The sequence below is a fragment of the Urocampus carinirostris genome, chromosome 1 (assembly GCF_059441175.1).
Source record: "Urocampus carinirostris isolate Australia breed hairy pipefish chromosome 1, RoL_Ucar_1.0, whole genome shotgun sequence".
Classification (NCBI taxonomy): Eukaryota; Metazoa; Chordata; class Actinopteri; order Syngnathiformes; family Syngnathidae; genus Urocampus; species Urocampus carinirostris.
In genome coordinates this window covers 1,145,240-1,173,224 of record NC_142349.1, presented here as the reverse complement: position 1 = coordinate 1,173,224, position 27,985 = coordinate 1,145,240, and the positions used below count along the sequence as shown (strand labels likewise).

At 41.6% G+C, this 27,985-nt stretch overlaps 2 protein-coding genes across 10 annotated transcripts in view; both read left to right on the top strand.

Moving 5' to 3' along the window:
- Positions 1 to 9,366, top strand: part of pdxdc1 (pyridoxal-dependent decarboxylase domain containing 1) — a 54,793-nt gene extending 45,427 nt beyond the window's left edge. The window contains exon 23 of one of the 6 annotated variants that reach the window (XR_015850107.1): positions 138 to 195. Coding sequence is in view for 3 of the 6 variants with exons in the window: in XM_088332622.1 (XP_088188748.1) it covers positions 138 to 382 (245 nt within the window). In the remaining 3 variants the exon portion in view is untranslated. Of the gene's footprint in view, positions 1 to 107 lie in introns of all 6 variants that reach the window. The other 5 variants (XR_015850110.1, XR_015850117.1, XM_088332622.1 and 2 more) reach the window with 5 other exon arrangements.
- Positions 9,367 to 12,895: 3,529 nt separating this feature from the next.
- gspt1l (G1 to S phase transition 1, like) overlaps positions 12,896 to 27,985 on the top strand; it is a 65,355-nt gene continuing 50,265 nt past the window's right edge. For 3 of the 4 annotated variants that reach the window (XM_088332407.1, XM_088332242.1, XM_088332327.1), the window contains exon 1: positions 12,896 to 13,354. In XM_088332407.1, coding sequence (XP_088188533.1) covers positions 13,162 to 13,354 — 193 coding nt within the window. In that variant the 5' untranslated portion in view covers positions 12,896 to 13,161. The remainder of the gene's footprint in view (positions 13,355 to 27,985) is intronic. The other variant, XM_088332159.1, reaches the window with a different exon arrangement.

Here is a 27,985-nt window from a genome sequence, read left to right as displayed (position 1 = left end):
TCACGTTGGAGACCTCTGGTGTTGAGTGATGTTTTTGGCAGCAAATAAAAACTCCCTTTGATTGATCAAGTATTTGTTCATGTTTTGTTCTTCCCAATTAATCACAGCCTCCTTTTAAAATTGACCTTCCCACACAGGTCAGAAGTTATTTCAACGCTCGAGTCGAGGCCCTGAATTCTTTAGTGAATCGAGCTCATTTGGACAATTTCAGGGATCAACCAGAGTCCATTTATCCACCTCTGTTTGTCCACCTGAAGAGGACACTGCAGGTCAATGCATTACACAAGAATTTTCAGTTTCTTGTCATCAAAAACAACATGATCAGATGGAGAACAGCACACTTTTGGAGGAGAGAAAGCTTGATGGCCAGCCAGAGCTGTAATGGTACGACCCTAACAGCCTACTAAGTCTTTGTATGTGTGAATTATGTTTTTAAAGCCCCACGCAGCAACTTGCAGTTTTTGTTGATTACAGCAGCCCCGTTTAGACAAAAGTAGAGGTGTTTTTATTTAAATAGAGTATTTCCCACAATGTTCAAAGCATAGCACAGTAAAATCTCCCTGACAGCATTCACGTTGTAATACAATACAGTGGTACCTCTACTTACAAATTGAATTAGTTCTTGGAGTAGCTTTTAAACCTGAAAACGTTGTAAGTAGAAACGAATTTTGTATGAAAATGCGCTCTTTCGTTCCAAGCTTCGCAAAGAACATATTTTTTTCTCAATCGTAAAAGGGCATCAGAATATGAAACAAATACATGATAAAATTAGATTACCGCACAATAAAGACAATAAAGCAAAAAGCACATAATGTAAAAACAAACAAAAAATAAAGGAAATAATAAAAATATTTACCTTTTTGCCTTGTGTTTCGTGGAAATCTGATCCAATGACATCTGCTTTTGCCTCAAATGAAATCCTTTTTTGCTAACACACTGTATACACAAGCTGGTATGGTACACGACCTTTGATTCGATTCCGGTTCTCTAGGCAAATATTATTTTGTGGGATTGCCCAACTTTTCAACACTTTTTTCCGAGAGTTCTTTCCAAAAATTCAGAGACTTCATGGAATTTTGCTCACATGTCTTTAATTTGGGCTGATAGAATGATGGCTGCGTCCTTTTATCCGCCATTTTGGTAGAACCCCACCTCCTCCTCGTCTCAACTCTAATGGTGACATTACACAGCCAGTTTACTTTTGGGAAACTGGGAGTGGCTAAAAAAGCAGTGCGTACTGTACTATATTTTTGACTTTGTATTCTGAAATGCCTTTGTTATTAGAGGCATTTTTTTCTTCGTTTAGGTACTTCATAAGGTGAAACTTTCGTATGAAGAGACATTTGAAAGACGAGGTACCACTGTAACGTCACTTTTTTTGTTCCTTTTTTTTTAGCATAAAACAATAAATATGTAACAAAAAAGAAGGCCACGATACAAGCTGAACACTTCAACATGGGCCTCCCTCACTTGACACCTTGCGCTATGCTTAGCAGGCCGTGTCAGCTGGCAAATGCGACCGTGATTGTTTTTTCAGCTAATGCGATCTCTATATGAGGCACTTGGCTATTCTTTCTCAAAAATGCCATTTATTTGCAGGTCAGAAAGAATGCTACCCGCTATATTGAACACTGACACTTTTTTTTCTAATGACTTCAAGTTTACATTGGACTAAACATCCAGTTAAACCAACCAAACATGTCTTTCTGTCCTTTCCTTCCATTATTTATGTTGCTAAAGGCAAGATCTATCCAAAAGATTGTCACTGCTAATTCAGGCCAAAAGCAACTCACATTCTGAAGTTGCCACTATTCAAAATCAGCGTGCATATAGAATATTGAAAAAGATATAAAAACCTTTTTTCCTTTTCCCTTCATACTTTAACCAACACTTAGTGGGAATTGTCGAAGTTAAACATTAGTCTATTAGTGACTAGAGAAACATCTATCACATTTATTCATACAGTGGCATGAAGGTTGAGCATAGCTGCGGGTAGATTGTCATGGGTACAACTCTTTAAATAGTTTTGGGATGATTGGGATGAGCATTAATTGCACTACACTAAGTTTACCAAGATCACAGGTTAGTTATCAGTAACAGGGAACACATTATTCAAAAGGCATTAAATTGTCTGATCTGCTTCGATCTGTTTAAGATTATTCATAGATAACATGTTTTACAAATGCATATTAGAACAATTCTGCCTTGCGATAATTCTTAAGTCAGACGGCCTACACTCATTTTGGACTTTTTGTTGCACTGCACTGTAAAAGTCTATCCTCTTGATACAAAAATCATCCAACTGTTCTTGATCTATGCAAATATGAATAATGACACAGATGAAGAAATATGCTACAGTTTAGGTGCATTTTCGATGCATCAAATAGTGAAATTGAAAAGGATTGTGTATGTTGTCATTTTACCTAAATACTGTTTTTTAAGGGAAATTATTATGTGATTGATGTCATCATTGAATTTTGTGGTTTTATTAAATGGACACAATATATATAAAACATTAAAACTATTGTCACACTGAGACAAACCTTTCTTGATATACTGCACTCAAATGTATTTCTATGTTTTAACCTAAGCCTTAATATTTTTTTAAACTTGACCTGGTTCAAATTATTTGCTGTATATTATTTCCAGTTGGCATTATAATATACAGTCATAAAAGAGTGTCATGTTCTACAACAGGTCACATAATCAAGGACCTGTAAAATCTATTTTGTTTATCAGAACCCTTTGTGTATCCCTCAAAATTAAATATGTACCTGTTTTACTGAACATGCAACTGCTATAAGAACGACATTTTGTGTTATTGTAAATGGATGAGAGTCGACAAGCTTAATCATGTCAGCGCATCATTGCTCTCCAAAGATTTTAAGATTTAAGGTTAGGTTAGAGATTAGTCGTGCAGTTCTATACAGTGATACCTCTACTTACGAATTTAATTTGTTCTGGGAGTAGCTTTGTAACCTGAAACATGTGTAAGTAGAGACACTTTTTGAATGTTTATGCGTTAATCAGTTCCCAGCCCCGCAAAAGTATATATTTTTTGATAAATCATAAAACGGCATCAGAACATGAAACAAATAAATGTTAAAATTAGATTACAATTAACATGAAACATGAGGCACATATTTTAAAAAAACAAAGAATAAATCAAATACTAAGTGTTACCTTTCTAAGCAATTTCAGACCTTATGGAAGCCTAATGGCAATGCTTTGTGTTATATTTTCAAACGGTAAATGTGTGCAGTTACAAGGAAACGCTGCTTCAGATGGGGGTATTTAAAGGTAATTGAGCACATTAGACATTTAGCCTACATAAGATTTTCGATTAAAAAGCATCACTTTGTTGAAGTTGCTGTTTATTTGGAATAATAAGAAACACTGAGACCAAGAATTTTGAAAATAATGCCATCATCACTTGGTACATTTGGTTGTGTCTATACCATGCTACTATAACACTATTCCACAAAATGGATAAGATATCTCAACAAAAAAAACTTTCAACGTCTATTAAAAATATTTTAACTGCCAGTTTCACTGACTTTGCAAGATGGTCCAGATGAAAACGAAAGGGATGACCCCATCAGCTGTAGCAAAATTAGTTTCATCCATCCATTATCTTACGCTTATCCGGGGTCGGGTCGCGGGGGCAGCAAGATAAGTTATTCGTGATTGCAAGAATATTGAATATTTACAAAACTACAAACTCCTTTAAGCCGCCCAAGAAAGCTGGTTATACATGGAAGACAATTGCAAGAGAGGACCAGTCACTGCGAAGAATGTCAATGAGTTTCAAGTCAAGTCACATTTATTTCTATAGCCCTTAATCACAAAAATATCTCAAAGGACTGCACAGAATTACAATTACACAATTGCACAATTACCTGATCTTAAACCAGCATGCGGGCAAGGAACATTTCAAAACCTCAGTGTAAGGAAAAAAAGAAACCTTGAGAAGGGACCTCACATGTGGTAATCCCCCTTCCAGGATTAACCAGGCTGAATCACAATTAGCATTACTGTACGCAGAATAGTAAACACTAGGTAAGATGTTAAAGATGTCCGGAAAGTGCAGGACAGCAACGACGCCCCAGCCTGTAAACTAGTCCAGAAAGTCTATGACGGCCACGACGCAGCTTCCCATCTCTGCCAGCTGGTAAATGCAGGGGTTGACATGCTTCAGGTCAGACGCTAGTCCACTGACTCATCTCAAATCGTCCTTCTCCCTCGTATCGGCCAGGCAGGCAATCGGAAAAAGACAGGACAATACAGAATAATAGGTGGGCATCAATCATAAGCTTTGGAATATAAGTGTGTCTTAAGCCTCGATTTAAAAACTTCCGTTGAGGTTGCAGATCTTATCTCCTCTGGAGGCAGGGCATTCCATAACACCGGGGCCCGGATGGAGAACGCTCTTGAGCCTGCAGACTTTGCTCTCGGAGTCACAATTAGACCGGCATTTTCTGAGCGCAGACTCCGTGCAGGAACATAGGGGGAAATCAAATCAGAGAGATAAGAGGGTGCAAGCCCATGCAAACATTTATATGTTAATAAGAGAACCTTAAAATCACATCTTAAGTGCACTGGGAGCCAGTGCAAGTTGGCCAATACAGGAGTAATATGCACAAACTTTTTGGTCTCAGTCAAAAGACTAGCTGCCGCATTCTGAACCGGCTCCAAACTTTAAATGCTAGACATCGGGAGACCAGAAAGTAATACATTACAGTAATCAAGCCAAGAAGTAATAAACGCATGAATTAAAACCTCTGCATCTGATTGGGACCGCATCAAATGAATCTTCGCAATATTACGGAGGTGGTAGAAAGCTATTCTAGTAATTTTTTTCACGTGTGACGGAAACGACAGATTAGGATCAAATATAACACCTAGATTTTTGACCGAGTCACTATGGGTGATATTACATTTGTCTAGGTTCAGGGTAGTGTTTGAAAACAACCGACGACAGTGAGCTGGACCAATAATCAACATTTCAGTTTTTTCTGGGTTAAGGTGTAAAAAATTAAGTGACATCCATCTTTGAATCTCAGTAAGGCAAGCCTCCAGATTTCTACAACTTAAATATCCAGTTGTTTCCAGTGGCACATACGGTTGAGTGTCATCTGCATAGTACTGGAAACTAATTATACTTGCGTATAATGTCACCCAGCGGGATCATATAAATACTAAAAAGAAGGGGGCCAAGTACAGAGCCTTGTGGAACACCACAGGGGACATTGGATTGTTTAGAGGTCAGATTGCCATAGTTTACACATTGCATCCTGTCTGACAGGTAGGACCTAAACCACGAGAGTACAGTTTCTGAGATACCAATGCATTCTAGACGAACCAGTAATATGTTGTGGTCGACAGTATATAAAGCAGCGCTGAGATCCAGCAGCAGTAACATTGATGAGGCACCGGAATCTATTGCTAAAAGAAGATCATTGGTTACTTTAGCCAGGGCTGTCTCAGTAGAGGGATTTGCCCTAAATGCTGACTGGACAGTTACAAAGAGGTTATTTTCCGACATGAAGTCATTTAGCTGCTGTGCAACGACCTTTTCAAGTAATTTAGCTAAAAATTGCAGATTTGACACTGGCCCTTTAATTACCTAGGCTTTCTGGGTCAAGGTTAGGTCGCTTAAGCGTGGGTTTAATGACGGCAGACTTGAAAGCTACAGGAAAAAAAACCCGAGGATAGCGATATATTACTAATATTTAAAACTGATGGTCCTAAGATCCCAAACAGATCCTTCACCAGTGAAGCTGGAAACGAATCGAGCAGGCATGTAGTTTGTTTGGCCCTACTGACCATCTCTGTTAAATTATCAAAGGACAAATCATTGAAAGTGGAGAATGTTTCTGAACAACCGCCGACACGGTCCTTACCTAACACCTCCACATCTTTGAGATAGGAGGAGGATACGGAGCGTTCTTTTAAAATATCATTCCTGATTAGTTGAATCTTTTTATTAAATTCCATAATGTCGTTAGCAGAGTAAGTACAACTATTTGGGTTAAGTTGTTGTCTGGTAAGTTTCGCCACTGTGTCAAACAAAAATTTCGGATTATTCTTATGTTTAACAATAATCTTATAGAAAAACGATGCTTTAGCTGAGGCTAGAGCTACTTTATATTTCAGCAAGCTGTCACATCAGGCCAGTCGGAAGACCTCCAGCTTAGTAATGCGCCATTTTCGTTCAAGTTTTCTGCAACCTTGTTTGAGTAACCTGGTTTCTTCAGTAAACCAAGGTGTATTCTTCTTAGGTCAAAATGTATGCCTTAGGGGCGCCACAGAATCAAGAACATTGACCAAAGCAGTATTGAAGTTGTTTGCAAGTGAGTCAACAGACCCAGTGTACGAAGGGAAGGCTGCAGTTACCGTAGGTAATAGTTCTTTTAAGGCTAATACCGTTGTAGGGTGGATATTGCGACTGCTAAAGCCTAAATTTTCCTTATCACAGTAAACATTAAACAGCACCTCACACTTAACAAGATAGTGATTAGAGATGGCATTAGGATACGGTAACACTGTAACATTTGAGGCTACTACGCCACGGGTCAGAACGAGATCTAGAGTGTTCCCATGTTTATGAGTGGGCACATTAACTATTTGATTGAAACCAAATGTATCAATCAGTGACTTAAAAGCAATTGCAAGGGAATTTGATGGGGAGTTAATGTGAACATTGAAATAACCAATAATTACAATTAACCGCATAAGTTACAAAGTCTGTTAACAGTTCCGAAAATTCATCCAAAAAAATTGAGTATGGTCCAGGTGGGCGATACACAACAACTAAATAAATTGGTGTTGACATTAAGGACCTCATAACAAGTGCTTCAAACGTTTTAAAACCAGTAGGGGTATTAGGAGTAAATTTCAATTTACCTTCCGATATAAGAGCAACACCTCCACCTTTTTTGCATGGTCGTGCCAAGTGCGAACTCACAAAGTTCGGGTGAGAAGCCTAATTTAACACTACAAACTCATTTGGTTTTAACCAGGTCTCACAAAGGCCAATAAGGTTAAGATTGTGTTCATTAATAAGGTCATTCACAAGTAACGCTTTGGAGGCTTAATATTATTTAATATTCAGAAGCCCAAGCTTCAGCACTGTGGACTGAGCTGAAACCTTTCACGAGTTTTGAGCCTTAATGGCAACCTTAGTGGTAACCTCCACAGGATTATACTGCCGGTGCCGGGTCTTGTGCCTTGCATGACGGCAGATGCGGCCGGAATTCCATACCACAGGAATATTGTTGACAGGTGGAGTAGCAGGATGACTATTGGTAGAAAATAATGTTATTTCTTCTCCTTCCTCACCTAACAAGGGAGAAACAGAGGTAAGAAGCACAGAAGAAGATGCTATAGAAGAGTACAGATCAGGGTGTATGGTGCAGTCAATAGAACGCTCTAAACTACAAAAACTATGTGAATTGCATGAATCTAGCATAGCGCTAGTTAGCTCTAGCGTTACAGACTCCACATCCGTGGTTACAGGTTCACTATTCACCTGTGACCTGGCTTGCACTAGTGTACCCTGTCATGGAAGGCTTAAACAGTAATCTATATTTTTAGAAAGAGTGAGAGCACCTTCCCAGTTAGGGTGAATGCCGTCTCTCCTCAGCAGGTCAGGTTGGCCCCAGAAAGCAGGCCAGTTATCCACAAACCTAAATCCCTGCTGACTGCAAAAACTTGCCAGCCACCGGTTTAGCGAGACTAGTCTGCTACACCTCTCATCATTGCCTCTCGCAGGCAAGGGGCCAGAGACAATTACTCGATGCCGACTCATCTTTCTGGCGAGATTACAGGTCCTAGCAATATTTTTCTTTGTAAACTCAGATTGCCTCATTTTAGTATCATTAGAGCCGACGTGAATGACTATATCGGTGTAGGTAGCCCTGTCCTGGTGTCTAGATTTGCATGTCAGCTCCCTCAAATTAGCCTCCATGTCGGGTGCTCTGGCCCCAGAAATAGACATAACCGTGGCTGGGGTGCTAAGCTGTATATTACAGGTGATGGAGTCACCTATAACTAGGGTGCGGGAGCCAGTAGTGGAGTGGGACTAGCTAGGGGGCTGAACTTGTTACGTTTCTGAATTGGCTTACCGTGATTAGCATGCCGTTTAGGGCTAGTGCTAACCGGACTAGCAGGTTCGCTACAACCCACACTAGCAGTGGTGTCCGAGGCACCTAACATTTTCCGTTTAAACTGGTCTAGCTCACGGAAACGTCCCTCTACAAGGGCTACTTGCCAACGGAAACTGGAGCAACCTTTACAGCAACCAATACTCAATTGAGAGCAGTCGGATGCTGAAAGAGCGTCTTAGCAGCCGTGGGAGGGGTTGCCCTTCACCCGCGATCGGCAGCAGCGCGGTTGTAAAACAATTGTGCGCGGCACTTACCTTGCGCCAATCGTCCGAGATAATTACCTGAAACTTTTCAACTGTTCGAGATAAAAAGTCTCAGTCCAGAATTCTGCTATAGTAGGAATCTGAATCAATATTGTAGTCGCGACGACGTGAGCGCCACGAAACGCCACTCGATAACCCGGAACCACACTGCAGCTGGGTTGCTCGCTAGCTCAGTGCTGAACATCGTAAGGTTCTGTTTTACCATACAGTGTCTCGCCGCTTAAGAGCATTAGGCCCATACTGCAGTGACAACCTCTCATTTGCAAAAAATAAATAGACTGAGTTTTTCTGAGGACCATGTGTGGACAAAGGAGAACTAGTCCAGAGGTTGAATTCAGTTATGAAAGCAAATGTAATTTATTTGGGTCTGATGGGAAGCATCATGTTCGGCGACACCTATGGGAAAATATGAAAGCAAAGTGTGCATAAAAAAAGTTAGTGAAAAGTGGAGGAGTCAGTGTCATGGTTTAGTGAATGTTTTCTGCAGCAGGAGTTGGGCCCCATGTACAACTACCTGGCCAAGTGAATGCAAATATGTATCAGAACCTTCTTCAAAAGCGCATGGTTCCTTACCTGTGTTATCACCCATCTTTTATAATATTAATTTAAGAAGTTTTTGTCTGACTTCAGAAAAATTTTGTACAATATTTTTTACAGATAATTAAAAAAATATCGTTTTTTTTTTTAGCTTGTACATGTACCTCTGTGCAGTTATATATTTAAGTATTTGAGTTTAAATTCTGTTTTTACTGAAGTTTCAGGTAAATTTAAACACTTTATTAAAGCAGCGTCACAGAGTGTGTTGTTTTTCTGTTACTTTTAGATGCCCCAGATAACTTTCGATATTCTATTTTGTACTATATCATTTTGAATATTTTGTGTGAATTAACCCCAGGCTGCTAATGTTGAATTTTGTACCATTTCAGATAATAAACCATAGGTAAAACATGCCTGGCTTTGAGCTTTTGTGATCAATTGTTGTGTGGCTGGTAGGGGAAGTTGCCAAATATTTATTTGAAAATATTGATCTGCAAATTTCCAAATATGTTGTCGGCTTCTGCGGTTTTATTCACTGTGGATTACAATCAAACCACAACGGAAACATCTACGTGTCCATGTGTATTCGGAATGACCGAGTAAAACATGGAATGAGTTGAAATAGGTATGCAAATAAACAAGTAACGGGGTGCCCCGAAAACTATTTTTGCTCAGGGCCTGTTGTGCCCAAATCCGACTCCTGTGCAGATTCCCCCCCCCCCTCGCGTGAACGCGCATTCTCCTGCGCTTCCAACAAAAGCGATCGTATTCTATATAAAACGCTTATTAAAACAATAAAGCGAGCTAATTATAACAATTGGGAGATCCTAGTCCATATAATGCGTTTATTTAAACAATAAAGTGCGATCGTATTCTACAAATTGCGTTTGGTGACTTTTGCATCCGCGTTAACAATGTCAATGTACGCTTCTGACAAAAGCGATCGTATTCTATGTAATACGCTTTTTAAAAAAAATAAAGTGAGCTAATTATAACAATTGGGAGATCCTAGTCTATATAACGCGTTTATTTAAACAATAAAGTGCGATCGTATTCTACAAAATGCGTTTGTTAACGCGGATAAAAAATTCACCAACGTCAATGTACGCTATGATTTCCGCAATCACAACTCTCATCTCTCTCATCAGCCGTACCGCTTATCCTCATTAGGGTCGCGGGGGGCTGGAGCCCATCCCAGCCATCTCCGGGCACTGGGCAGGGGACACCCTGAACTGGTTGCCAGCCAATCGCAGGGCACACAGGGACAGACAACTCATTCGCTCATTCACACCTAGGGACAATTTGGATCGGCCAATTCACCTGAAATGCATGTTTTTGGATTGTGGGAGGAAACCGGAGTGCCCGGAGGAAACCCACGCAAGCACGGGGAGAACATACAAACTCCGCACAGGATGTCTGGAGCTGGATTTGAACCCACGACAGGTTCCCATGACATGAACTGTGCCGCACAAGCGCTAACCACTGCGCCGCCGTGCTGCGCAATCACAACTAATCGTACACAAATAATATTTATTTGATTTACTATAATATCCGTATGTAATGTCTTTTTTATTGTGAATGAAACCCTGGTTGCATTGGATCCCGCGGTGTAAACAAATTGTTGTTGTTTTTTTTTTCATTTAAAATCGGACTTCCCTGTCTATACTGTTTGGAAAATAAGACACGCTTTAAACCTTATTATGCTCTTTGGTTTTGGGATCCAACTACAGAGGAATACCTCCACTTTGCGATGTGTTGCTGAATAGGTGTTCGACCAATCTAGTTCGTTTATATTACTACTATTAGTATTAATAATAGTAGTATTATGAGAAACTCTGAAAGTTTTCAAATTCACTGTGCTGACATATTGATGCCACAGAAGTTTACTCTACAAGTTACAAGTCTGTATCTCCAACAGAGTCTGTTTTAGCAGGGGGGGGAGGATTTGGGCAGGCAAAATCCTCCCCCGCCCTGCTAACTCCTGAATAAAAACTCCAAATGACCTCAAATTCACTGTGCTGACTTATTAATGCCACAGAAGGTTACTCTAGAAGTTACAAGTCTGTATCTCCATCCGCAGAAAGTAGTCCTGGACCAGTTAAGTGTTATACCTGTGATATTATTCTCATCACGACCCACGCCTTACCTATTGCACCAATCATATTTTAATTTGTGAAATATTTCAATAGATATGAATACATCTTAAGTTAACTCTGAGGTGAACACATGTTGAAAGGTAACTAATTTGAAAGTAATTTCAGGCTGATTTGAATAACAGGTCAAATCTGACCTGCTAATACAATTTTTTTTTTTAAGTTTTTTTTAAAAATTACAAGGATTGGTTCAAAGATTCCAAGTACAATATAACAACTTTATAGTCAATAAATTGTCTATTGAATGCAAACAGCATTAAAACTAGATTTACCCATTTTTAAATGCTTAATTTTTTGTACTTTCTATATTGCTTGTTATATCCTCATAATAAAACCACGGACATCAAAACTATGGCACTTGGTTACTTTTAAATTTGATGCACAAAAAAGGCAAACTAACAATAGGGCTTGGCCAAAAAGGTTGCTTGGAAGAGCACAGAATGTTGATAAAAATTGTAGCAAAACAGAAGTGTCTCAAACCGTAATTTTCACAGCCCTTTTCCACACTCCTCTATAAATCTTCTTTTTAAAAGGGCCCAGCTCCAATCATGGCCTTGTTGCAAATGGAGGCAATTGAGCCATTATCAGCAGCTGGAATTGATGAGAACAAAAACACAACGACAGGCAAAATGCCTGCCCAACAAGCACTTTATTGTTTAAATAAACGCGTTATATAGACTAGGATCTCCCAATTGTTATAATTAGCTCACTTTATTTTTTTAAAAAGCGTATCATATAGAATACGATCGCTTTTGTCGGAAGCGTACATTGACATTGGTGACTTTTGCATCCGCGTTAACAAACGCATTTTGTAGAATACGATCGCGCTTTATTGTTTAAATAAACGCGTTATATAGACTAGGATCTCCCAATTGTTATAATTAGCTCGCTTAATTGTTTTAATAAGCGTTTTATATAGAATACGATCGCTTTTGTTGGAAGCGCAGCAGAATGCGCGTTCACGCGAGGGGGGGAGGAATCTGCACAGGAGTCGGATTTGGGCACAACAGTCTCTGTACCTGCTTTTATTGTATCTGCCACCATCCAGTAGTTGTTTTGTTTTCTTAAATGTTCACCTTATGCCTAATATATACAAAACACAATCAAACATGCTTGTTGTAGAACTCAAAATATTAACTGGACAGTTATGGACTATGTACATTAAATTATTAGTAACATATATATTACAAAATACACCAGGGGTATCAAACTCACGGTCTAGGGGCCATTTGCGGCCCTCCGGATGATAATTTCACACCTCCGCTTTAATGAAAATGTTAAAAGTTCAATGTGTATTTTTGACCACTTCATGTTGTAGTATTCTTTTGTGCAACATAAAATGAGTGTTGAGAATATCACAAGTAAGAATAAAAATGACAGATACTCAAGGTGACCAGAAAACAACATTTTTCATTCATTTATTTGCCCTGCCTTTCGCCAGATTTTTGTTTTTGGGGTGCCGTTAGTAGAAAGATGGCAAACAATTATGTTGGCTCCCTATAGGTGAAGCTCATGTTATGTAAAATAAATTCTAAAGTCGCAACCTGTCAGTATTAAAAAACATATTTACGATTGTTCTAATTGTTCAGGTATTGCTTTGAAAACAATTTAAGTCAATAGTCTTGGACGAGGGCACACATTCTTTAAAAGGGAAGCGCATTAAAAAAAAAACAAGAATCAGAAATAAATCGCAGGTGTAGTCTTTTGAGGTTCAAGAATCGCAAAATTCCCCTTTTTGCAATGGATTTCTGACTTCATATCCCATGTACCCCTGCAGCATTACGTCCGGTTGAATGGACGCATGAGCTCACGCGGAATGTCTCTGGGAATGCTTGGTCGAATATCCTCTCAGGCTTCTCAATCGATAGAAACCGGCCGCTGTATTCCACCTAGGTCAGGTTGAAAAAAAAAACATTTTTAAGTTGGGGCACTTTATTTTATTCAAAGATTTTGGCCTTAAAATCGACATTTCGGTGGACATTCAACGTAGCCAACTACTGTTCAATCTCAAATCTCCCTTGTGAAAATTACAAACCCACGATGGACCCGAGAGACACTGCCCCTGATTCCTGGGAACAAGAGGACGATGTGGAGGCCACAATCGACGGACAGCTCGACTCCGCTTTCACCAGCTTCAACGTGAACGCAAAACCCTTTGTTCCAAATGTTAACGCTGCCGAATTTGTGCCGACGAATGCAATGAAAGCACACTCGGAAAATGTCGACTCGACGGGTAAGCCGACTGTCACGCGTTGGAAAGCAACGTTAGCACACGAGCTAGTCGTTTACACGGAGCACGACTGTGCAGGTGCTAGCCCTCGACCTACATATGCTTTCGAGTACATAAATAACTGTTGGGTCGGCGTTGTAATTGAATTGCCGCTCATGATGTTGCGAGAGGATCCCTCTCTACGCGTCTATTGTGATAATCGATCACTTTTAAGGGTAAGACAAACGTCCAGTGGATCCCGACTGGTGTGCTGCCGAAACGTCCTACCTTGTGGAGACGTCATACCGTAGGCAAATCCCGACAGCAAATTTTCTTTTCTTTCTTATGAAGTAAAATAGCAAAACTGAAACTCAGAATTATTGCAAACAGGGCGTTTACTAATTTTATGAAATAAGGGTTGGCGTGCGTACATATAAAGCGTGAGTACTGTAGTCAACAAACATAATGCCAAAAAGCCACCCCTGGAAAAACACGCAAGGCTAAAAGCTATGCCAGGAAACCGTATTTTGAAGCAGTGAATGAGTCAAACAAGGCTGAATCAAAACGTAAATTGAACGTATCCCCGTTAAAAGCGCATTTATCCCTGTGCGCATGCGCACTAGGCATTAGTAGGACATCACAATGGGTAGGATGGAATTTGAGAACACCGGCATTAGCGTGTTAGCCGCAATTGCTAAGGCGCGTGCGTGAAATCGAGTACCGCCCTAATACAGTTAGAGCTTCGTGTCAACCGTTACTTTTTCTAATGGTTCACATGTCACCGGGGATGAATTAATAAAACGATATGAAACTACGTGGGTACATTATATGAAACTTATTGACTTGGTGCACTTGGAAAAGGCGTATGACACTTATTATAGAGAGGCATTGTGGCAGGTGATGGTAATGTATGGAGTGGGTGGAAAGTTGTTGGAAGCATTGAAGAGTTTTTATGTGAACAGCAGAGCATGTGTAAGAGTAGGGAATGAGACAAGTGAGTGGTTCCCTGTGTTGACTGGTGTGAGACAGGGGTGTGTGATGTCACCATGGCTGTTTAATGTGTACATGGATGGCGTGGAATGGTGTGGCAGGTAAGTCAGTTGTTGTTTGCAGATGACACAGAGCTTGTGGCTGATTCTGAGGAAACATTGAGACGGTTGGTAATGGAGTTTGGAAGAGTGTGTGCTAGGCGTAAGTTATGTGTGAATGTTGGGAAGAGTAAGGTGATAAAGTGTTCACGCGATGGAGTAGACATGGCGTTAGAAATAAGGTTGCATGGACAGGTGCTGGAAGATATTGAAAGCTTTAGATACTTTGGTTGTGATGTGGCTGCAGTTGATGGAATGGAGTGCGAGGTATTGTGAATCAAGGAAGCAAGGTTTTGGTTGGTCTGAGGAAAGTGGTGACCAACAAGAGTACAGTGGAACCTCGGTTCTCGACCATAATCCGTTCCAGAAACCTGTTCGAAAACCGATTTGGTCGATCACCGAAAATCGTTTTTCCCATTTTAAGTAATATATAATCATTTCAATCCGTTCCAACACCACCATGAACGTAAACATAATGCTAACCCAGGCTAATCGTACATTTGCGTTAGCATAATTCATCGGTAGATTATGAAGTAATCATGTAAAGTATTTCTTACCTTTGTGATAGTCTGCAGATGCCATGATCTATTCTATTCAAAAGAAGGGAAACTCGCACACCTTCCCTTGATGGCAATAATTATGAGAAGGAAGTTGGAGACGATTTACTGCGAATTTCATATTTGCGGGAAGCTTTTACTTCACAGGTATGTGTAGCGACCCTCGTTCATGCACGACACAAGGTTTCACAATCTCTGGTTTATTGCCTGCATTCAGTAAATAAAACAATACAAAAGTCAGGGGTCTCTGTTCTCGACTGCAATTATCTTCAACGCTTACAAAAATCACTTAAGCTACGGCAAGCGCTGAAGCCCATAAAGTGCCAAACGAAAAAAACAGTCGCAGTCGCCCATGACTTAACAACTGAATGAGGTACCGGAATATTAACAGTAATACAACAAAAACACAGATTTTGTGAGAATTCAAAAAAACATTCAAAACAAATTTCAACTCTGTTACACCCACCCCCACCGAATTCTGGACAAAATCTCACACTTGGTTATAAAATCAAAATCAATATATAACAGTAGACATTGGGTCACACATATTAGGACCGACTTGAGAAGTATCCTTTAAGGATGCAGTGGCCAGAGAAAATTCTCTGAACCAGCCACCGGCTATAGAATGCCTTACACATTCCACATTCACCCAAGACATATACAAGACATAAATGAGCACAAAACATTCTCTCCAAAACCAAGTTATTTCAGAAGAATTTTAAAGGGAAAAATTGTCATGACCCAAGAGCTCGAACTACTGTGTTACGCATAGTCTAAACATTACACTGTAGGTGTCTGGTGACATCTTGTCTAGCCATAGTGTGAAGAAGCCTGTTGACTGGTCGTATAACACGACCCAGGCGTGTAGTGCGGTGTGGTGCAGACTCTGGTTGATCAGTGTGGCTAACGTTACCTCCAGAGACAGCAGCCACTACAGATTGAACATGATCATGCTCACTAAGAGTCGAATTGTCATCCCTAACAGCAGTGTCGTGAGTATGAGTGGTCAAGGAATGACCAGAGTGATCAGAACTTTCAGAGTTCAGCCCATGCATCCACTCTCTGGTTCTCTCCCCAGATGCAGGTGTGAGATCTGTGTAGTTGTCAAGGCCTGAGATGCTTACAAGACTCTGCGCATCATCTGCCGCACATCCAGACCGGTTTAGCTGAGCAGGCACTCGAGCATGAGACTCTTCGGAGACAGTGGGACTGGTTATTGAAGAACAAACAGAGGCAGATGATTGTGCAGAGGACAAAGACAAATCAGACTGGGGAGAGGGCTGGTCTTGAACTGGGAGAAAGTTAACCAACATCAGCAGGTTACGGTGAACAACCTTCTCATTCCCTGTGATGGTGTCTTGAATTCTGAATGTGTGTGTTTGAGGGTTCATCTCAATAACAGTGTAGATGATAGACTCCCACCTATCAGCCAATTTTCGCTTGCCCCTCTCATTTTTGTTCGCCACAAGGACTCTATCTCCAACTTCAATTGACGGCCCTTTTGCTGCCCTGTTATAGAGTCGAGTCTGTCTGCCCTGTTCCTTTTTTGCATGTTCCTGAGCAATTGACATAGCCTCCTTCAGGTCTTCAGACAGTTTTGCAACATATCTGCCGTAGGTGGTAATGTCAGGGTCAGACAAAATGTTCCCAAACAGAGTGTCAACTGGGAGGCGAGGAACTCTCCCAAACATCAAGTAAAATGGTGCATATCCAGTAGTTTCATGAGCAGTGCAATTGTACATGAATGTGAGTGTTTGTAAACGTCTTGGCCAGTCCTGCTTTGATTCAGGGGGCAGAGCTCTGATCATATTGCCCAAAGTACGATTAAAACGCTCAACACTTCCATTTCCCATCGGATGGTACGGGGTAGTATGTGACTTACGCACCCCAGATAATTGTAAAAGTTCTGCGACCAAATTGCTCTCAAAGCTTGGGCCTTGATCACTGTGGATCCTCTCCGGAAAGCCATGAACACAAAAATACTTTTCCCATAGAACTTTAGCTACTTGCCTGGCTGACTGGTCTCTACATGGAAAAGCTTGTGCTAATCTGGTGAAATGGTCTGTTATGACTAGCACGTCAACAGATTTGTTGTGTGAATCTTCAGCGGACCAGAAATCAATACAAACAAGTTGCAATGGGCGGGAAGTGGCAATGCTTTCCAGAGGGGCCCTCCCTGCAGGCTCAGTGACTTTGCTGACTATGCAACGCTGACATTGACGAACATGCATCCTCACATCTCTGTCCATATGCAACCAAAAGAATCTCTGTCTGGCGATGCTCAGGGTTCTTGACTGGCCTTGATGGCCCGCACTGTCATGCACCCCTTTTAAAACTTCGGCCTTCAGGCAATCAGGGACCACTAACTGATGGCGTTTTGCATTTGAAATCTGATTACGGGATACTCTGTACAAAACATCATCACTCAGAACAAACCTCTCCCAGTGCTTCAGGAGGCCCAGAACTTGACTTGTCTCGTGTGCCCTTTCACGTCTAGACGGTCTTCGAGACCGTTCCACATAAAACCGAAGACGAGACAAAACTCTGTCCCTGGACTGAGCCTCCCGCAGGTCATCCATGGAGAAAGCAGGCAGACTGGGTAGTGTATCTGGGATAAGGTGGGGCATGTGGCTTATCAGTTGAGCTGCACGAGTTCTCGCACCGGAGGCCCATTCAGTGTGTGACTGGACAACAGCAGCAACTTCTTGATTGGATACAGTCTGGGCCGACACGAGTAATGACTGGACATTTGTAGCTAAAGAATGGGACAGCTTCTCTGCCATGACAGGCTGATCGGTAGAGTCTCTGAAAGTCTGTTGGACGGCTGTATCAGACAAAACCGCAGCTTCCGCAGTGAGATCATGAAGAGGTTCACTGACTAGTCTGTGGCCAACATTCTGACAAAAAGGGACACGGCTGAGAGCGTCAGCAACCGTGTTTTTGGGACCAGGCACATATTTGATTTCAAAGTTGTAACTGGCCAGCTTTGACACCCATCTTTGCTCACAACAGTCCAATTTGGGTTTAGTCATAATGTGTGTAAGTGGATTATTGTCAGTCCAGACGGTAAACTCATGGCCTTTCAACCAATGGCTAAACTTCTCACACACAGCCCACTTCAGTGCAAGAAATTCCAAACGGTGAGCTGGGTAGTTCTTCTGTGACCGGGTCAAAGACTTGCTAGCGAACGCAATTGGCCTAGCCACTGTGTCACCTTCACGTACCTGGGACAAAACGGCTCCAAGGCCATCCAGTGAGGCGTCAGTCGACAGCAAAAATGGACGACTAAAGTCTGGATGAGCCAAAACCACAGAATGGATAAGGGCCTTTTTGAGGTCTGTAAATGCCTGGTCGTGGTCAGCAGTCCAGTCACCTGATTTCAGTTTGCGGCCCACTACAGTGCATTTGGGCTTTCTGCCTTTCTTCTGTTTCTGGCCAGCCAGCAGATAAAACAAGGGCTTTGCGAGTGTTGAATACCCCGGAATGAAGTGTTGATAAAAATTTAACATGGCCAAGAAAGACCGTACACGTTTCACAGAAGGTGTCGCTCCATCCGACTCCATCAAGTCCGCCACAGTCATTTTGCTTATACTTTCAACTTTTTCTGGATCGGTTGACACTCCATGTTCATCAATAATGTGCCCCAAGAATTTTACAGATTTCCTTAAAAAGTGACATTTCCTGGGGGCCAGTTTCAGATTGTGGGCACGGAGTTTGCTGAACACCATTTCAAGACGTCTGAGTGCAGAACTTTCATCAGGGGCAAAAACTAAAATGTCGTCCAAGTAGCATAGCAGACTTAAATAGTTTTGGTCCCCGAAAATGGATGTCATCATCCTCATGAAACTCCCTGGGCTATTACAGAGCCCCTGTGGCAACCTGTTGTACTCATAAAGCCCCATAGGCGTAGTGAACGCTGAGTACTTCCTATCATCTTCGTGTAAAGGCATGTTGTAAAACCCAGACGTCAAGTCCATTGTACTGAAGAAGGAGTTGCCACCAAGTGCTGCTAAGCAATCAGCCTGATGTGGCAGAGGATGAGCGTCTTTCAGAGTCCTCTTGTTCAACCACCTAAAGTCAGTGCACTCACGCATATCACCATTCTTCTTCCAAATGAGAACTAAAGGTGAAGCATATTCACTTGTCGACTTTCGAATGATCTCTTTCTCTTCCATTTCATTCAAAACTTGGCGTAATTTTTGATACTGACTCGGTGGCACACGTCTAAAAGGGAGTCTGAACGGCTTTTGGTCAACCAGATGGATTCTGTGAACAAAGTCCTTCGCCTTTCCGCAGTCAAGGTGATTACGCGAGAAGATGTCTTGGTAGTGAATGATCAGCTCTGACAACTTGTCTTTACACTCAGACGATGCATCACAACAGCCAACATCTAGTTCACCCAGGCCAATAGACTGTAGCTTCTCCTCAGCATTACTTACATCAGAGCAGACAGGGGGCAATTGCACAACGGAAGTACTCTGATGGCCACTGACCAGGTCTAGATCCTCCAAAGCAACACAAGGCACCAAGTCAGCCAGCTTTGCATTGCGTCTCAAAAACAGCGGATATTCTGTGACATTCATGACTTTCAGTGGAACCCATCCATCTGCCCACAGAGGTGTGACGATTCTGGCGACCATTAGACCCTTGGGGGCAGATCGTGCCGACGTAGGTTCTGTCATCGCTGCGCTCCCAGGAGATACTCGTGCAGTTTTTGACAGCTTCCCCCACAAGAGGTACTCACGGCCAGGCTCAAGGCATGTGGCTGAATTGCAGAGCACTGTGCCTATCTTCTCGGGCATTTCACCACCACTCCATCTATGCAAGCCAGCTAGCAATGAAAGAAATTGCTCAGTTTCAGCATTAGTGGATGATGGAGCAGAGATTGCTGTCCAGTACGCACCAAACTTCTTTGACTCATGCAATATGTTTCTGATAACATTAGTTCCAATGATTAGGTCATCAGGTTACCCCTCAACAACAATTGTTGGCACAATCATTTTACAATTATTGATTTCCATTTCGATGTTGAAAGCTGACTTTGGGCACACTCGTCGACCCCCAACACCAATGAGTGTCACGTTGGTGGAAAATTCGTCTTCTGTACGTACTGCTCCAACAGAGAGCATCTTACGCAGAGCAGTCTCACTCACGGTACAGGCCATGGAGCCACTATCCAACATCCCCCCCAAAGTCATACTGCTCCCCGCTCTAACTGGTACATAAAACAAACTATCGCGGCCCCCTACAGTATGTGTGTTTTGATAAACAATATTAGGCAACTGAGATTGTGTGAACGTGTCAGAATTAAAAACTGAATTGAAATTGAGATCAAATGGGTGGGAGAACTCATTTTGACCTGTACGGCCTCCCTCTGAATACAGGTCAGCTAGTTTCCCGAAACTAAACTGATTTGGGGAGAAACTTTGTCGGGGCAATGCTGCTTAGAGTGACCAGGGGCTAGGCACTTGAAACACAGATTATTCAATTTGCAATGATATAAAGTGGAGTGATCAGCGCCACCACACACTTTACATGGAGGAGAGTTGAAAGGACTTAGGCGCCTCTGAATACGCTCAGGATTCCGTGGCTCCACTCTAGACAAAACTCTCTAGCATGCTCATCATTCGGCCAAGGACATCACTGTCATCTTTCTGAGCAGGCTGTGGGACATACTGTGGTGGGACATGCTGTGGTGGGACATGCTGTGATGGGACACGGACAGGCGGTGAGACATGCTGTGGGCGCTGGGCATGCTGTCGAACACACGAAAAATGTGTATATGGATCGGGGTTAACATGGTGGGGACAAATGGACTGGAGACCCGTCTCTATAGAGCCAGAGTAGGAACAACAAGGAGATTCACTGTCAAGCACTGCAGTCGGGTAATTCTTCAGTGGAGGGACACTGCAAGACCTAGTTGACGCCCCTGATTCCCTTTGATACTCATCTATCCTGAGTTGAACGTCCTTAGAAGTCCACTCATTAACAGGCTTGCATCTGAAAATGTTTGATAGCTGTGGATCAGGACAGTACTTTGCAAACATTTGTGCCACTTCCCCGCCAAGGTTTTCCATTTTTCTGCCCAAGCGACGCAAACCCTCATCAGCAGTGTCTGCTGCTTTGTTTAGTCTGATCCAGTAGTCAACTGGATTTTCCTTTGGCGTGGGTAGAGTGGTGTAAAAATCTTGCAACGGGAGAGTTGACGAGGAATGACTAAAGTATCGTATTAGAATGTCATAAATGATATCTGGGTCTTGCCTCACATCAAGTGCCTCATCACTCCTGAGAGCTACTCTGACAACGTCTCTTGCCCTCCCTAAAAGCCTGCTTAGTATCTCATCTGCTTTCTCAGCTGTTGTATATGACTGTTTCCGAAGCTGGGCTTTAGTCATGGTGATCCATTCTTGAATTGAACACTTGTCAGAACCATTTCCCCTGAAAGTCACAATTTCACGTTCAGTCTTGACATGGACAATTACCGGTGTAGTGTTTTCCTGCGTTGTGTTATGTGGTCTAGGGTCGTCTTTAGTCATAACAGTCGCTGCTTTTCCAGTCATTGGTGTGTCATGTGCATGTGTGCGATCAATGAAACCAGAAGAGAGCAGACTAGCCAATACTGAGTTGCCTATCTGTTCTCCAATTCGGCCTACCATGTCAGTCAAGTGTTGCAGGGCAATATTATCACTCATTTGGGTTGAAGTCTGTGCATTCTCCCTCAAGAACTGTTCACTTGGAGACCAGTTTGGGCTCATACCACGCCCCCTGTCCCTCCCATCACTAACATGTTCTTGGAGACCACCTACACCTTTACTTCCATACCCACTAGTAAGTGTGTTTTCATTCAAACCATTAAAATGGACACCCCTGCCAATAGAAAAGCCCTGAAAATCGTCATTTTGACTACTATATCCTTCAGCCATTATACTTTTGATAATACAAAGAATAGAAAATAAAACAGGAAAAATAAAAAACAGAAATTAACTAATAATTAACGTATTGATAGCAAATGCACAGTGGCACAAATACATAAAACAAAATCAAAGCGCCAATGCAGTACAACAGTACCCTCTAGTGGACACAAGAAGAATATGCAGCAACGCCGGGATCTGCTCAGAGGCTGATCGAAATGATCCAGTTGCGTAGTCACGGCACCAGTGTAGCGACCCTCGTTCATGCACGACACAAGGTTTCACAATCTCTGGTTTATTGCCTGCATTCAGTAAATAAAACAATACAAAAGTCAGGGGTCTCTGTTCTCGACTGCAATTATCTTCAACGCTTACAAAAATCACTTAAGCTACGGCAAGCGCTGAAGCCCATAAAGTGCCAAACGAAAAAAACAGGCGCAGTCGCCCATGACTTAACAACTGAATGAGGTACCGGAATATTAACAGTAATACAACAAAAACACAGATTTTGTGAGAATTCAAAAAAACATTCAAAACAAATTTCAACTCTGTTACATATGTTTGATACATTGCGAGCGTGATCCTACTAGCGTGTTGGTACCTTTCAAAGGCACGGTTTGGGATGAAAGCTATATTATTATTATTAAAGCTTTGAAAACTCTCTCAGTGTACCGTCTTTCTTCGTAAATATGTGTAACCGTGTATAATATGTATTTGCAACTGTATGTTTTTGTAATGTATTTATTTTAGAGATCTATTCTGTTATGTGTTCTACGGACGAATCAAAAATAAGGGGCGGAGCAAACGCGGGCTGATGTGAAATGTGGTAAAGCTGAGTTACCTGTAGATCTGTCTGTTGTCGCAGCGGACAATAATAGATATAAATATTTTTCCCACCCTTAACTTTGGAAACATACTTTTTGTTTCCTAGGATTACTTTCGACGGGACCCCAACTTTACAAGTCTGCATCATACCATAAGTACGGGTATAATTTTCTATTTGTAGTATCAACTAAGATTCTAGATTTGTGTTCCGACCGATAACGGATAATGGATAATGAATAACGAAGATAGATCAATAACCCTTAAAAACCCCAAAACCCCCAAACCCCGAAACAATTGTGGTTCTGAATTTTTATTTCATCTATGAGGTCATTACTACTAGTCCACCAGATAAGATCCGGCTGTGGTTTTAGGACTGTCTACTTTAGGCCGGCTGTGGTTGTTAGACTGAGGAATTTACGCTCAGTTTTTGACTTAGCCATGATCTTTGATTTTTGCAATCCGGAGATGGAATAAGAGCTTGCTCTGTCCACTCCACGCATCGGCCCGGTGCATTCGCAATGAATCGCAGCAAGGCTTTAGGGCTAGGACCTTAGCTTGGCCTTTTGGCTGAAAGTAAGTGTCCCGGCTCCTAGGCTTTGTAGCGTATTATGAACTGACCGATAACTGATAATGGATAATGAATAACGAAGATAGAACAATAACCCTTAAAACCCCAACCCCAGAAACAATTGTGGATCCCAATAGCTAGGCCCAGGTTAAAGTTGTGATTGTATTGCAAGCTTTATTGTGGGCACCAGCGAATTGTACAAGAGCATGACTTGTGTCAATTCAAAAAACATCAAATCGTGCAAACATGACGATAGATTTTCACGAGGGGTGGGGACAATTTGCACCCTTACGTCGCATCAAGAAAAGCGAAGCAAGATTTTCTCAATTTTTGGTCGAGAACCGATTTGTTCAAACTGAGAAGCGTTCGAGAACCGAGGTTCCACTGTATGAGTATGGATGTTAAGAGGGGACTGTGTTGTATCTGCAGAAACTTTGAGCCTGAACGCAGGTTTAAGAAGGAAATTAAATGTTTTTGAGATGAAGTATTTGAGGAGTATGTTGGGAGGGGCAAGATTGGATGGATTGAGAAATGAAAATGTGAGAGACAGATGGATGTGGAGAGAATGTTGAAGAGGATCTACAGAGCAGAAGTAAATGGATGGAGACCAAGAAGAAGGCTGGGATTGACGTTGATGGATGGTATTAAGAGTGCACTGCAGGAAAGGGGTCTAAATATAGTGGAAGCTAGAGCTCTTGTTGGTGATAGGAATGAGTGAAGAGGTGTTGTAAAAAGATTGTTGGATGTTAAGACGTCCTCTAAGGGATGGGCAGGGCACCAGTATGATGCGGCAGGGGTAAACCAGTAAAAGCTGTTGGGCCCTGCTGTTGAACAAAAGAGTGTGTTGTGTCACCCTTACCCGAGTGACATGGCCGCTTTCTTGTGTCCCGTTTCATCTGGAGGGACGGAAGCATGACCAACTTGGGTGCCGAGGTGCTTAACTTGTTTGGGCGTTTGGGTTGGCCGTGATCCAGAATTTTTTGTGTTTTTTGCTACTTTTTCCCTTTTTTATTTTCTTTGTTTTTGTGTATGTGTTTGTCTTGCTGTCGGTCACCCCTCTCGAGGGATATGACAAGGGTGGGTAGATAGATAGATGGATAGACTTATTAACTTCTAATCCATTGCACGTTGACCTTAGTAAGATATGAAGCAAATACTGTGAAGCATTCATTGAATTGTTCGCCACACCCAGTTTGTAGGCGTTAACAACCCCCAACTATGCAACGATCGCTACGATTGAGGTCAAATCATGTTTGTCTATTTGCTTAGAATCAGAAGAAGTCTCGAAGGGCTGAACAGACTAATATTACACCATTCTCTGATCTAAGAACTACATCGGTCCAAGGAAAAACTCAACCCCAGCATGAGGAAAAGGAGGAAACTTTGAGAAAGGACCGCATACGAGGCAATCCCCCTTCCAGGATGACCAGGCTGCAATGGATGTTGTAATACACAATCATTGTCAACATTAAATATAGGTCAATCATAAGCTATATAATAGATAGATAGATAGATACTTTATTCATCCCCGTAGGGAAATTCACACTTCCAGCAGTCTACCCTGTTGTTTATTAACAGATGAACATGATGCCCTAGGGGTGCTTGTAGCGAAGTGGATGACGTCACGCCAGTCCAAAATTTCGACATCCCTGCGGCAGATGGAAAACTTCTTTGTGAAAATCCAGGGATACACCACCTCGTGTTAGCAAGTCCGCCTCCTCTCCGATTCTCCCCGGTTTTCGTGTCTCTGTTTAGCGGCGTTGAAGCATTGCTCCGGGTGGCTACACGTTAGCGTCCGGAATGCTAAACGTGAGCTAAGTTTCCGCAAAACACAGCAACTGCTTTCCCTGTGCGCTTCGATGTTTTCCACCAGCACTCGATGATCTTATTTGGTCGTGAGTTCGCATTTACCATGATTACGGATGGTACCGAAGACTTATAACGCCGCTAGCCGCTTCGCTAGCTCCGGCTTTCCTCCACCATAGGCCCCTTCATCACGCCGGCACGAGAAATCTTCAGGGCAAGGAGTTGGAATTCCTTGAATAAACGCATTTCTTGTGCGTTAAAACCCATGTCCATAGGATAGAAGTAATCCATAGTGTAGTTGTCAAAACGGGAAGAAAAAACACCGAAGATAGGAGCAGACAATAAAACAACAGGGCAGCTGCTGGAAAAGGCAGCCGCTCGTGGCAGCGCCGCGCGACCCTAATATATTTGTGTGTTTTAATCCTTTGTTTTTAGTCATGTCTACTTGGCTGTTTGTATCACCATCAACATTTTTAGATCTTAAATTGTCTCATCTCATCAGCCGTACCGCTTATCCTCATTAGGGTCGCGGGGGGGCTGGAGCCCATCCCAGCCATCTTCGGGCAGTGGGCAGGGGACACCCTGAACTGGTTGCCAGCCAGTCGCAGGGGTCACAGGGACAGACAATTCGCTTGCTCATTCATACCGAGGGACAATATGGACTGGTCAATTAACCCAACATGCATGTTTTTGGAATGTGGGAGGACACCGGAGTGCCCGAAGGAAACCCACTCGTGACCTCAAAACAGTGCGCCGTGCTGCCTGGCCCTTTCTAAAGGTTTTTTATTCTCATGTTGAGGTTTTGAGTTTTTCCTTGCCTGCATGTCTGTTTCAGATCAGGGGGTGGTGTAATTGCGGCCTGTGCAGTCCTTTAAGACACTTTGTGCTTAAGGGCTATACAAATTAATGTGACTCGATTGGACTGTTTTTCTCCGGTTTCGAACGGGTGCCTGAAATCCTCTCAAATGGTTGAATATTAATGTTGTGTAATCAAGGATTGAAAAGTGCTTTAATTTGGGGGAAATGCTTGTAATTGTTATTTTGTGTCTCGACAAGTCTGCTTTCAAATGACGCCGACACTGCTCTCTGGTGGCTTTGCTATTGCATTTCTTCTTCCCTCGTGATAAACTGCAACTAGCATTACTTTGTACTGCTATGTTTTGTATAATGGCATTGAAAATGGAAAATTGGCTTGGCAATTCCTTAAAAAGTGCTTAAATTTCGCCATGAAAAAGCTGTACTGACCCTGTCAATTATTCACCAACAGCCAGATCAAGATCCTACTTAGCAATTGCTAACATTTTAAATCCCAAGAAAATTTTCAAATTTGTTTATAACAATGTAAAATGTGCGCAAAGAGCTGCTCAGACACCATTATATCTGAAACCTACACGAGAGCAAAGAAAAACTTAAAAAAAACAAACTTTATTCTTTTGGTCGATTAATTTATTGAAGACATTTTTAATTTCCTTTTCAAATATTGAACTTTTGGACTGATATAAGATACATGCACAAAAAAAACTGATTATTCTGTAATATACAACAAAAAATTCCAAGTGTTTGTCGATTAATTTAACAATAAACAAAAGTACATACAAATAAATATATGACAAACAGCTGCAAATATGCGAGATACTATATTTTCCCAGCACTTTATCTGAATATATTATATTTGGAATAATCACACAAAACAAAGAAAGAGCAATACTTTTTATTTTATGTGTGGCAAATAAAAAATATCCACCAAAAATGACCATGTGCCTTATAATACAGTGAGCCTTATATATGCAGGGATCAGAATTTTCCGCGGATCCGCGGATTTCCACTGTTTTTGAACCCCAATGGTCATTCCCGTAAATCGTCTAAATTCGATGAGAAAATATTATGGGGGGGTGAGGTATGATACGTGACTGTTTCATCACCCCAAGTTAGCAGTTAGAGATCGCGAGAAAAATCGACTCCTACCATTGGTCGATAGGTTCGCTGATAACCAATCAGCGGAGCTTTTGTTCAGAGCATTGGCTTTCTCAAACATGGCGCTCCTTCTGGTCTTTTCAAACGGTGAAATGAGTGTTTGAAAAAGTAAATATGAAAATACTAAGAATAGAAGACGAGGCTTTTGTCTCCGAGATTGATAAAGGAATCAAGAATAAATTTAAGTGGTCATGGCTGGAGAAGACTGTCACAGTAAACGTTAAAATCGGCGCAAAGATCGAGGAAGTTACAGAAACTTTGAGCCAGTTCATCGCAAAGTGTGATGTTCCAGGGAAAGCAAAGTTGTCTATACTGTGTCGATCTGATCAATTATGGTACGCGAGGTTGTGTGGCGCTGATCGATCATGCTAAAATGAACAAGCGCAAAGCAAAAATAGCTTGCCGGCAATCAAATTATGCACTCGTATCCGCATTTAAAATCGGCAGTAAAACTATTAGTAACACCACCGGTTCAACATTATTGGCCGTTCCAAATCCTTCCACTTCAAATACTAGCAGCAGTCAACCACTGGTTCCCCTGTGTGACAGAAAATCCCAATCTGAGGTATTTATAAATCTATTTATTTATGAAATGATTTTATCTTTTGTGTTTATACAATATTTAGAACAGGATAAACAAAATTTATGACATGTATTTTCTTTAAGCATGTTCAGTTTGTGCATTCTATTTTCAAATTAATGATGAATGGTTATTAATGTATATATTTTCATATATATTGTTGATTAGTAGCTAAATACAACGTCCATCTTCATCATCAAAACACAACAACAATGGTGATGGTTGTAACATTGTAATCCCCCAATTGTTTTAAACATCTTAAAACTGAAAAAAATACATGAAATGAAATGATCTGCATTTATATAGCGCTTTTCAAGTCAATGACTTCCCAAAGCGCTTTACATTG